This window comes from Sus scrofa, chromosome 14 (genome assembly GCF_054392235.1).
Source record: "Sus scrofa isolate SSC_HxYL_T2T_F1_AM1 chromosome 14, Sscrofa_HxYL_maternal_Yorkshire_Landrace_v2.0, whole genome shotgun sequence".
NCBI classification, from domain to species: domain Eukaryota; kingdom Metazoa; phylum Chordata; class Mammalia; order Artiodactyla; family Suidae; genus Sus; species Sus scrofa.
The window spans coordinates 126,261,472-126,274,536 of NC_139396.1; the positions used below are offsets into that span (position 1 = coordinate 126,261,472).

Genomic DNA, 13,065 nt, shown 5'->3' on the forward strand with positions numbered 1-13,065 from the left:
AACGCTGGATCCTTAACCCACTGAGTGAGGCCAGGGATCGAACCTTCTTCCTCATGGATGCTAGCTGGGTTCGTTAACCACTGGGTCACAATGGGAACTTTTTCTTTGCATTTTCTAATGCACTTTACAAGCATAGGACCTTTAAAAAATTAATTGTCAACTGAGGAGTTCCTGTCGTGGTTCAGTGGTTAATGAATCCGACTAGGAACCATGAGGTTGGGGGTTCAATCCCTGGCCTTGCTCAGTGGGTTAAGGATCCGGCGTTGCTGTGAGCTGTGGTGTAGGTCGCAGACGAGGCTCAGATCCTGTGTTGCTGTGGCTCTGGTGTACATCGGTGGCTACAGCTCCGATTAGACCTCTAGCATGGGAACTTCCATATGTCGTGGGTGCGGCCCTAGAAAAGACAAAAAAAAAAGACAAAAAAAAAAATTACTTGTCAACTGAGAAAGAAAGATAACCTGAACATACTTATAACACCTATTCAGATTTCTACAATCCTGTGATTAAATGCTAGAAAGCAGAAATGTTGCATAACAATAAAGAAAAATGTCACCATATCTAGATACAGCGCCACCCTCTATTTCCATATGCCCTCCCACTCTGCCTTTCATTCCACTGATACATCAAGGAGTGCCTGTTTTTTTTGTTTTTTTTTTGTTTTCCCTCACCCACACCCTGACTTCCTTCTTTTATTTCCTTCTCCAATGACTAAACCCATTCGCTCCCACAGGGTCTGTGGGGTTATGTTTAGAAAAACAGATCACTAAAGAATAACGAGAACAAAGTTTTCTCTTTCCTGTTCCAAACTACTTTTAAAAATTCAACAACTTCTGCTTTTATTCCACAAAGAGGCAAAAAAGGAAAAAAGGCAACAGGAAAAAAGGCAATGTATCAGGAATTATGGAACTAAAACCAAAGGCATAATAAGTGAGGGATAAATGAGGGGGAAAGAGAATGTGAACATCATGCAGGGGTTCCATTTAAAAAGGGAACAAGAGAATATTTCTCTAGTAACACTGCCTACAGTCAGTTCATCAAACCCACGGGCTCTTCCAGCAGCCCTGTCCTCCTCATCTTTCATGGCAAGGACCTTATCAAAGTTTTGCCCCTCCTCCACAGCTACCAATTCTCTATTATATCATTATTACAAAGACTACTATCATTTGCTGAGCACCATTATGACCAGACTCTTGGCTAACTATTCACAAGCACAACCTCCTTTAGCCCTCACACCAACCCGATATGGGAGGACACTGAGGCTTACGGAAGTTAAGAAGCTGGCCCAGAGTCTCTCAGTTGGTCAGTGGTAGAGCGAAGATTCAAAGTCAGCCCTGCTGAACTTCAGAGGCCAAGCTTAAGGTCACCGAAGCCTATGGTAGTGAGAAGTGGGATCCTGGCTGAAGGCTGAGGCTAGGAGGATCATACAGGGAGTCAATGAAGATGTGTGTTTAGAAACAGATGTAGCATAGAATATCTACAAAAATGACTTTCAAAGTAAATGATTCAAATGCTGGAGAGGGTGTGGAGAAAAGGGAACCCTCCTTCACTTATTTCTCTAGTGAGCTGTTTAATCTTTTACTTATTTCTTTATAGAAGTTTTTATCAGCTAAATGTTTTGCAAATATCTTCACTGGGGATAGGTTTGTCTTTTGTGTTTGTGTTTCTACTGAACGGAAATTTTAAGTTTTGATGAAGTCAATTTATCTTTATCTCCAGAAGATACGGTTTATGCTATGTGTGCTTGAGAACCATTTCCTATCTCAAGACTTTAAAACCTCTCATGTATTTTCATAGTTGCATAGCTTTATTTCCATAATTAGGTCCAATCAACCTGGAATTTATTTCTGTGCATGGTGTGAGATGATATCTAATTTTACTTATTTCTATATGAACTAATTGCCCCTGCATCAGTTATTAAAAGGTCTATCCTTTCCTTACTCAGATGTAATGTACCTCTGTCTTATGTCAAGTTTTCCTACATTTGTGGGTATGTTTCTAGGGCCTATAATCTGTTCTACTCTCAGCTTCAAGTATCTTTGCACAAATTCCACTCCTTGTAACAACTAAAGTTGTAGTGTCTGGTAGAAGTAGTCCCTTCTTTTTTGTTCTTCAAAATCATCTTAGCTATTCTTGGCCCTTTACTCTTTCTTATTAATTTTATAATCAGATTATCAATTACCAAAAAAAAACCACTTATTTTTGCAGCATCAGCATCAGGGGCATACAATGTCTGGTTTCCTGTCTGGTTTTGCTGTTGCATCCAAGCTTAGTGCATCACCTCTCTAAACTCTGTTATTTTTTTCTCATGTTGATTTGCTTGAATATTCCTGTTAAAAAAAAAAAACAACTCCTTTTCTTGGAAATGCAGGGCTTTCAAATGGCTCTGCATTTGGATAAATTCAGAGTGAACTATGCTATACTGAGTTTACTCATTCGTGAACGTGGTTTATTTCCCCATGTACTCAGGCATTGTTTTATATCCTATGTATGTATGCATTTATGTACGTATTTATTTAACTCGGGATCCAAGCCGAGTCTGCGACCTACACCACAGCTCATGGCAATGCCAGATCCTTAACCCACTGAGCAAGGCCAGGGATCAAACCTGCAATCTCATGGTTCCTACCCGGATTCGCTAACCACTGAGCCTTGACAGGAACTCCTATATCCATTATATATTTCTTGCTCTTTTGTTATTCCTAAATACCTTTTAGCTGTTTTTATATTGTGAATGAAATAATTTTTTTCTGTAGCATTTTTTGAATTGATTACTATTGATACAAGAATGCAATTTTAGTGTTTCTCTTCTTTTGGCGACCTCGGTGAATTATCATTATTAATAACTGCTCTGAAGATTTCTTGAATTTTTTTCATGCAATTGTATAGGTAAAAAAGAAAAGTTTCCTTTTCCTTCTTTTAAACCTCTTATATTTTTTCCCTTGACTTCCTGCTATGACTAGCACCTACAACACAGCTGAACAAAAAAAGTGATTAGAGTGTATTTTTGTTCTGGTTTTGCCTTTCAATGGAAATCCTTTTGAAATATCAGAATTAATCATGATATTTGACACAGGTTTTTAACAGCTCAACAGTTTTTTTGTTGTTTGGCTCATGAATGAGTTTTATCAAATGCTTTTCCTGAGGCTACTGAAATGACTGCCTATTATTATTACTATTTTGCTTTTTAAGGGCCGCACACACAGCATATGGAAGTTCCCAGGCTAGGGGTTGAATCAGAGCTATAGCTGCGGGCCCACACCATAGCCACTGTAATGTGGGATCCAGGACATGTCTATACCACAGCTCACAGCAACACCAGCAAATCCTTAACCCACTGAGCCAGGCCAGAGATTTAACCCACATCCTCATGGATATTAGTCGGGTTCATGACTACTGAGCCACGGTGGGAACTCCTGCCTATTATTTTGGATTACTTAAACTGTGGGTTGGGACCCACTTGATTATAACTAAGTAAAGCTAATGTACTGGTAGACCAGAATTAAAAAAAAAAAAAAGAGAATGTAACAGAGGGTAGCAGACTACATCCCAAGGTGTAAGATAGATACTGTTTGGTAGAACTTTTGTTTCAGCTGCTTACACCAACACACAGATATGTTCTTTCAGTTGCTAAGTAAAACATGCTTCAGGGTTCCTGCTGTGGCTCAGTGGGTTAAGAATTAGACTGCAGTGGCTCAGGTTGTTGCAGAGGTGCGGGTTCAATGCCTGGCCCAGGGCAGTGGGTTAAAGGATCTGGCGTTGCCGCAGCTGCACGGAGGGCACAGCTATGGCTAGGAGTCAATCCCTGGCCCATATTCAATCCCTGGGAATGCCCATATGCTGTGGATGCAGCCACTAAATTTAAAAAAAAAAAATTTTTTTTTTTTGTCTTTTTGCTTTTTATGGGGCTGCACCCGTGGCATATGGAGGTTCCCAGGCTAGGGGTCAAATCAGAGCTGTAGCTGCCGGCCTACGCCAGAGCCACAGCAACTTGGGATCTGAGCCCCATCTGAGACCTACACCACAGCTCACAGCAACACTGGATCCTTAAAGAGGCCAGGGATTGAACCCGCAACCTCATGGTTCCTAGAAAAAAATTTTTTAAAAAACCAAAAAAACATGTTTCTTACTGTGGGTTGTATAAAGAAAAGTTTGAAAGTCACTATACTATTTTTGAAACATGAAAAATTACCATTAAGGACAAACTTTTTATCTTAAGGTTTTCTTAAAAATAAAGAACACAAGGCTTGGTCTACGTTCATTTAAAAGTACTCAGATTCTCCTTACATTAAATAATAATAATATTACGAAAATAATATTTTAAATATTTTAATGTTAAGTAAATAATAAATCATAATCCCTTGATGGACAAAATGGGCCACACTCACAGAAATACCTGAAGTTGCTAAAAAATAACGGAAATTAAATGTGAATTTCTGACGATTCTTCTGCAAGAATAACTCTTATAAAATTTTATGTGTGTAATTTCTAGGACGAGTATACAGGTTTCGTCATATTTTCAAATGTATCTGTGACCTTAACAATGGACAGAACCTCTGTTCCAAAAAGTTCAATGTTACTTTATATTTTTTAAATTAGTAAGTGACTTGGCATTTGCACTACTTATATCACATTTTCTGTACTTTTGTACTGAGTATAGCTAACTCATCTCTGGGTTGTTTATATTAATTCATACTCTGCTGACTAACTGCTTAGCCTAATGGTTATAAAAACAAATATGCTCTCAAACTCCACCCATACACACGTGACATTCAATGTTTCTCTTTGCCCATCACTCCTGAAACCTTCCTGTAGGACATTTTAAGATTGTTCTTTGTAACCAGAAGTAATACTGCTCATTCATTGGGTTTATTTCTGGAAAACTGTGGGTGCCTCCTAATTATGCTGATTGTGATTTATCACCAATGGGATTATTTATTTATTTTGTCTTTTTAGGGCATATGGAAGTTCCCAGGTAGGGGCTGAATCAGAGCAGCAGCTGTCAGCCTACACCACAGCCACAGTAACGCCAAATCCAAGTTGCATCTGCCACCTACACCACAGCTCATGGCAAAGCCAGGTCCTTTTTTTTTTTTTTTTTTTTTTTTTATCTTTTTGCCATTTCTTGGACCGCTCCCACAGCATATAGAGGTTCCCAGGCTAGGGGTCTAATCAGAGCTACCGTTGCCAGCCTACACCACACCACAGCAACGCAGGATCCAAGCTGTGTCTGCAACCCATACCACAGCTCATGGCAACACCATATCCTTAACCCACTGAGCAAGGCCAGGGATCGAACCCGCAACCTCATGGTTCCTAGTCAAATCCATTTCTACTGTGCCATGACAGGAACTCCCAAAGCTGGGTCCTTGACCAGCTGAGCGAGGCCAAGGATTGAACCCACAACCTCATGGTTCCTACTCAGATTCATTTCCTTTGCGCCATGATGGGAACTCCACCAATGGGATTATTTAAAAGAAGGCAACTCCCAGAGAGGAGTTCTAATATAGTCTGCACAACAGCAGCATTGTTGATGGAAATAGCTAAACTGCCAAAGGGACTACTTATAGAACAACAATCATGTGGATGTAGTGATTTTGAAATTTGGTTTTTGGGGTTTTTTTGTTTGTTTGTTTGTTTGTTTGTCTTTTTAGGACCGCACCCATGGCATATGGAGGTTCCCAGGCTAGGGGTCTAATTGGAGCTGTAGTCACCAGCCTATGCCACAGTCATAGCAATGCCAGATCTGAGCTGCGTCTGCAACCTACACCACAGCTCACGGCAACGCCAGATCCTTAACCCACTGAGCAAAGCCAGGGATCGAACCTGCAACCTCATGGTTCCTAGTCGGATTCGTTAACCACTGCGCCACAACGGCGAACTCCTGAAATTTGGTTTTTTGTTTTTTTTTTTTTGTCTTTTGTCTTTTTTTGTCTTTTGTTGTTGTTGTTGCTATTTCTTGGGCCGCTGCCGCGGCATATGGAGGTTCCCAGGCTAGGGGTTGAATCAGAGATGTAGCCACCGGCCTACGTCAGAGCCACAGCAACGCAGGATCCAAGCCGCGTCTGCAACCTATATCACAGCTCACGGCAACGCCGGATCGTTAACCCACTGAGCAAGGGCAGGGACCGAACCCGCAACCTCATGGTTCCTAGTCGGATTCGTTAACCACTGCGCCACGACGGGAACTCCTGAAATTTGGTTTTTAAACTCATATTCCCTCTTGATATATCATGTATGCCGATGCTAAGCCAATTTTCAAACAATTAATTATTACATAAACATTTTAGGGACAACAGTGTGCACCTTAGCAATGATGCTGATACTGGGTGCCAACTATTCTAAGTCTGAAGAACAGAGTATCATTGCTTCTAAATGCAACTTTTAAAAACTCCTGTTTCTGGGAGTTTTCTTATGGTTCAGCAGTTAAGGATCTAGAACTGTCATTGCTGTGGCTCAGGCTGCATCTGTGGCGTGGGTTGGATCCCTGGCCCAGGAACTTTTGCATGCCCTGAGTGCAGCCAAAAAAAAAAAGAAACTCCTATTTCTATAAAGCTATGCTAATTCCCTGGCATCTGCTAGATATACTAGAATGGTATCCAAACTGAAAGAAAGCTGTCCTAATAGGCTCTTTAAAAAGTTCCCCAAATTAACTTATACAATAAGCGTAAATTTTAAAGTACACTTAACAACCTATCATAATCCCCAAATCAGTATCTTAAAATCACACTAACTTTTTGTTTAGCCAGGGATCAAACTGGTGCCACAGCAACAACCCAAGCCATAACCCACTGAGCCAACAGGGAACTCCAAAGTCATAGCAACCTTTAACAATGACTACATCTGGTGATTAGGAATGGCAGGAGTAGATGAAGAAAAGGGCAACATTTTGTTTTTGCTTTTTAAAAGAATACTTTTGTATTGTTTAAGTATTTAAATTAAATGTACTTTTAATGAAAACCTGAATGAAGAAAAAAGGTACAATTATAAAAATTAAGAATCTCCAGATTTATTTTACTATCTGTCACCCCTACTTGTAATCTGCTATTAGGATGTTACAGCACTTTGAGAGCAGAGACCTTGTGTCTTGTACAGACGTCTCTTGTACAGACATACCCGCGACAGACACTATGCATCTCTCTGGAGCCAGCAGAGGTGGAGGCAAGGGAGCAGAAAGATTCAACAAGCCTTGACATGAGCATTCTATTTGGAAGGTAGACTTTAGAATAAAGGGATCTATTATCTCCTCCCTTTGAAATGCTGGTTAATCTCTATTCACAATTCTAACTGCTCTGCTCCCTGAACAGACCCCTATCTGTATGAGATGGTCAGAGTAACCCTCTAAAAGGCTAAATAACTGCTTAGGTCACTCTTACCACAGTTTTGAGAATATCGTCCTGAGTATTATATATAAAGTCCAATGCCAGAACCACTACGTTGCACACCTGAGAATTACATAACATTGTACCTAAACCTTATCTCAATGAAAAAAAATTAATGCCAAGGGCCCAACTCCTGTGTACATCCTTCTTTTCAAACTACTAGCCAAGGAGTTCCCGTCGTGGCGCAGTGGTTAACGAATCCCACTAGGAACCATGAGGTTGAGGGTTCGATCCCTGCCCTTGCTCAGTGGGTTAACGATCCGGGGTTGCCGTGAGCTGTGGTGTAGGTTGCAGACGCGGCTCGGATCCCGCGTTGCTGTGGCTCTGGCGTAGGCCGGTGGCTACAGCTCCGATTAGACCCCTAGCCTGGGAACCTCCATATGCCGTGGGAGCGGCCACAAAGAGATAGCAAAAAAAAAAAAAAAAAGACAAACTACTAGCCAAAATGTTAGTCATCTGCTGAAGGGATTATTACTGCTTCATTCTTACTACTTCTGAGATCTATATTCAATTATACACTTTGTTACCCAATAAACCTGCTTCATTTGGTCACTCTTCTTCTCAGTAAGCTATCACCTTCTCCATGAAGTTCATTTACCTAAGCTTTAACCTCTCTTTAGGTCACAAGTCACAAATCCCTACACAGGAACCTAGCATATAATATGAGTGTAGGGGCATGGTTTAAGAAATTATAGGGAGTAACAATGATATAACAACCACTTACTAGCTCTAGACTCTGAGTTTATAAAGAACAAGGTAGGGAGGAATAAGGAGTTCTGCAATCTATCCTGAACTGTAAATACAATACTGGGCAAAGAGGCCATGGTTTAAATGAGGTCAAGGAGAACTAATGCAGTTAAACCGCTGCTGACAAACCTGTTCCAAATTTGCTGAAGGGGTGATTGGGATTCCCTGTAGCCTTTTCCAACTGAAAGAGTCTCCAGGCATCATTCATCACATTCTTCTCATGTTCTGAATCAACTGCATTCACTTCTCTGTCTTTGCAACTCTCATCAAATAGGGGACATAGAAAAAACTGTGCAAACCTAAGGGTGTGAAATATAATAAACAATGTGAAAGCGGTTATTTTAAAAGTGGTCTTTTAAAAATATGTTTGAAACTCAGGAAATATGAATCTACAGAATCAGAAAAACTAAGAAAAAAGAAATTGCTACTAAGAAAAAAGAAATTTAAACTCTAAGTAACAGAATAAAAACATAATATTGGACATTCATAAATTCAAAGAAGCCTATCTACCCCAGAGATGTTAAATAAGTGAAAATACAAAAAGATTAACACTTCTAATTCTGATAATTCGCATATGTTGTTACCAGGATACCAAGCAGTTCCCCAACACCCCGCTACACCCGCCACCAGCCCCCCAAATTCGAAGATCAATTTCAAGTCCAGGTTGTTACCTGGGCTTCTGACCAGGTGGCTATTCATTGGAGGCTGCCATGACCTCCTCCTCGGGTTCAATTAATTTGCTAGATCAGCTCACAGGACTCAGAGAAACACATTTTACTTACCAGAGTATCAGTTTTATTATAAAAGGATATTACTGAAGAACAGCCAGATGAAAAAGATGCATAAGGCAAGGTATGTGGGAAGGGGTATGTAGCTTCCATGCCCTCTAGGCAGGCTGCTTTCCCCACATCTCCACATGTTCACCAACCCTTAAGTTCTCTAAATCTCCTCCTTTTGGGGTTTTTAGAGAGGCTTCCTTACTTAGGCATGATTGATTAAATCTCTGGCCACTGGTGACAGAAGCCAATCCCCAGCCCCTGCACTGAGGATTCTAACTTTCTATTCACAGGCTGGTTTCCCTGACAACCAGCCCCCTTCCTCAGGTTAACTAGAAAATTCCCAAAGTCACCTCATTAAAATAACAAAAGACAACCTTATAGCTCTCTCCAGTTAGGACATTTCAAGGCTTTTAGGAGCTATGAGATCAGGGACAAAGACCAAATATATATTTACTAATATAAATCACAATATTACAACAAGGAGTTCCCGTCGTGGCTCAGTGGTTGATGAATCCAACTAGGAACCATGAGGTTTCGGGTTCAATCCCTGGCCTTGCTCAGTGGGTTAAGGATCTGGCATTGCCATGAGCTGTGGTGTAGGTCGCAGATGCAGCTCGGATCCGGTGTTGCCATGGCTCTGGCGTAGGCCATCAGCTACAGCTGCATTTGGATCCCTAGCCTGGAATCTCCATATGCCGAGGGATCGGCCCTAGAAAAGGCAGAAAGACAAAACAACAACAACAATAACAACAATATTACAACAAAAAGTCAAAGCAGACTTAGGAGACAATGGCTACCTAGAAGATTTGCAATTTGCCGTGTCTATGAAAATCTGACTATATGTAGCTAATTCTCCATGGGGAAAAAAAAAGACAGGTTATAGTTCTTAGGAAATAAATCTTGAATTCAGAAGTTTTAGGTGCAATTTCACTAAGACTCAGGCATTTTTTAGGACAAACTAAGAGACTATTTTTAAAAGGCTCTATTTGAATATTTTTCCTTCTTATGAAGAAAAACAAATTTTGATTAGAAGTGAAAAGTCTATAACAGTAGTTTGACCAAGACATAATCACAAGATTTTATAAAACATTAAGAGAATTTTAAAACTTTAAAAAGCAGTGGCTTAACAAATAACACGGCATATAACTTTAACATACGTAAAAGTAACCAAAATACGCTTTTCTTTTTTTTTTTTTCAGGGCCGCACCTATGGCATATGCAGATTCCCAGGCTGCAGGACAAATTGGATCTACAGCTGCCAGCCTATATCACAGCCACAACAATGCAGGATCCAAGCCGCGTCTACGACCTACACCACAGCTCACTGCAATGCTGATCCTTAACCCACTGAGGGAAGCCAGGGATCGAACCCACAATCTGATGGTTCCTAGTCGGATTCGTTTCTGCTGCACCACAGCAGAATGGGAACTCATGAAATAGGCTATTCTTGAGCCTATTCTTTAATAGTGGCCCAAAGCTGAACTAAGATCCCTTTTATTAATAAATTAACTCTCCTATATCACATTGTGATTTAAATCATGTTTTCATATAGTAATTCTTAAGAAATTTTAGATCTTATCCTATAAAATACAAGGTCCAGAATTCAGATGAAGCCAAGAAGAGAGGCTCTGTCTGAATGGGACCGAGTAGACTTAAGAGACGCTGGAGTCTATAAACATCTCAGCAACTGCAACTCACAGTCCAGCCATCAAAGAAGCTGTGATCATTACTTGATATTATTTTAAGCACAGAATGAATATAATACTGTGCTAAGTGCTTTACACATACCAATCCAAAGGGAAACTCCATCGTCTACACTCAAAAATACATGGAAACATACTATAGGCTGGGAAAAATGCCTAATACCACTGCTAGACAAACCTACATAAAGGGTCATGATTATGACACAGCATAACCAGTATTTTTAAAAGATGGTCTATACAAGTGTTTTGTTTGGTTTTTTTTTTTTTTCCTCTGATCCAAGTAACAGCCTCCATCATACAGAGATCTATTATATGAACATCTGCTGAGGCATCTGTAAAGCAGGAAATTAAATTCAGTGTATGATCCCAGGGAACTCATTAATGGAAGTCTTCTGGGGATACATACAAAAGATGATTACACCTCAGAGCTGCAGCCTAAAGACTGAAACATAAGCTAGAGTAAGAAACAGACTACTCTGACCCAGTCCTATATCCTGAATCCATGCCTTTGTTCTGTTAATGTTCTTTGAGCAACAGAATAAATTCAAACTATTATTTTAAAAAAAAAAAGGCTATTAATATATGTAAGCAGTTAAAGCTGAGAATCACTAAAACTGTAAAATCCAATCATTAATAGACCTATCAAAAGGCTGCAGAATTTCATCTTCTTGGTAACACAGAAAACTAGAAAAATTCATGAAGGAAAAATCACACTTTGAATAATGAATAAAATCACTGATATAACAAAAAATTAGAAATTGTTAGCTGTATAGAAAACTGACCAAGAATTTAAATTGGCTTAATGGAACTTGCTCCAGAAAATACTTTCACAAAAAATCCCCAGGGATGAAACTGCAGGTCAAAACATTCTGTATCCACTAAGTATCCTTGAGGATGGAGGAACTAAAAGAGAAGAGGATACAAATTCTGGCATTCTGGAATAAGAGTGTGTTGAAAAGAGAGCCAAGACATTATTACAGCTTATTCTTCATCACATGCTTCATGTGTAATACCGTTAGAATGGGAAGGGCTGGGAAGAATTTTATAAGTCAATAAAATATTTTGCAGGCCTGAAAGCTGGTTTAAAGTCATACCATCGTTTTTCCTCTAACACTAAGTAAATGTGTGACATCACTCCTTATTTTTTCTTTTTTATAAAACCCAGGGGGAGAAACACTGATTTAAAATACTTTTTGTTAAGCTATAAACTTGTGAAGACATCTTTGTAAAAATAGTAATAATTATTTACTTGATAAGTGGACAGAGTTGGACAATTTATAGGGTATTTTCAGCATTACCTGTCTAGGGCACCTTCTAGGTGTTCATGGGAAACATCAAAATAGTAATTGGTATGCTCTCCACTAGTAAAGGCATTTGAACTTCCTGCATGCTCACTGAGAAACTGGCTGTATTCATTTTCCTTAGGGTATTTCTTTGTTCCCAAAAATAGCATATGTTCACAAAAATGACTCAAGCCAGCAATATTTGGAGGATCTGACAAGGAACCTGAAAAAGAAGAGAAAAAAATAATATGTATACATATATGTGTTTATATACATATATTAAATCATTTTTAAAATGTTGAATGTGGAGTTCCCATCATGGCACAGCAGAAACAAATCCAACTAGGAGCCATGCAGCTGCGGGTGTGATCCCTGGCCTTGCTCAGTGGGTTGAAGATCCGGTGTTGCCATGAGCTGTGGTGTAGGTCGCACACGCAGCTCGGACCTGGCATTGTTGTGGCTCTGGCGTAGGCCAGCAGCAACAGCTCCGATTAGACCCCTAGCCTGGGAATGTCCATATGCCAGAGTGTGGCCCTATAAAGACAAAAGACAAAAAAAAATAATAATAACAAAAATAAAATAAAATGTTGAATGCTACCAAGTACAAATGAATTACACATGATCTGGAAACTGTTAGCATGACAACTCCAACCATACAGTCAGTGAAAGTTAACCATAGGCTACTCTATTTATTTACTTATTTTTAGGGCCCCATTTGCAGCATATGGAGGTTCCTGGGCTAGGGATCTAATTGGAGTCATAGCCGCCAACCCACACCACAGCCATGGCAACGCAGGACCCAAGCCACACCTGCAACCTACACCATGGCTTGCAGCAACTACGGATCTGTATCCCACTGAGGCCAGGGATCGAACCTACATCCTCGTGGATACTAGTCAGGTTCTTTTTTTTTTTTTTTGCTATTTCTTGGGCCGCTCCCTCGGCATATGGAGGTTCCCAGGCTAGGGGTCGAATTGGAGCTGTAGCCACCAGCCTACACCAGAGCCACAGCAACGCGGGATCCGAGCCGCGTCTGCAACCTACACCACAGCTCACAGCAACGCCGGATTGTTAACCCACCGAGCAAGGGCAGGGACCGAACCCTCAACCTCATGGTTCCTCGTCGGATTCGTTAACCACTGCGCCACGATGGGAACTCCGACTAGTCAGGTTC

General features: G+C 40.3%; 1 protein-coding gene across 6 annotated transcripts in view; it reads right to left on the reverse strand.

Annotated features, from left to right (window-relative positions):
• Positions 1-13,065, reverse strand: part of IDE (insulin degrading enzyme) — a 112,857-nt gene that overhangs the window by 62,641 nt on the left and 37,151 nt on the right. For all 6 annotated transcript variants that reach the window (XR_014826638.1, XR_014826639.1, XM_005671285.4 and 3 more), the window contains 2 exons: positions 11,907-12,114; positions 8,256-8,425 (listed from right to left, as the gene is read on the reverse strand). Coding sequence is in view for 4 of the 6 variants with exons in the window: in XM_005671285.4 (XP_005671342.1) it covers positions 8,256-8,425; positions 11,907-12,114 (378 nt within the window). In the remaining 2 variants the exon portion in view is untranslated. The remainder of the gene's footprint in view (positions 1-8,255; positions 8,426-11,906; positions 12,115-13,065) is intronic.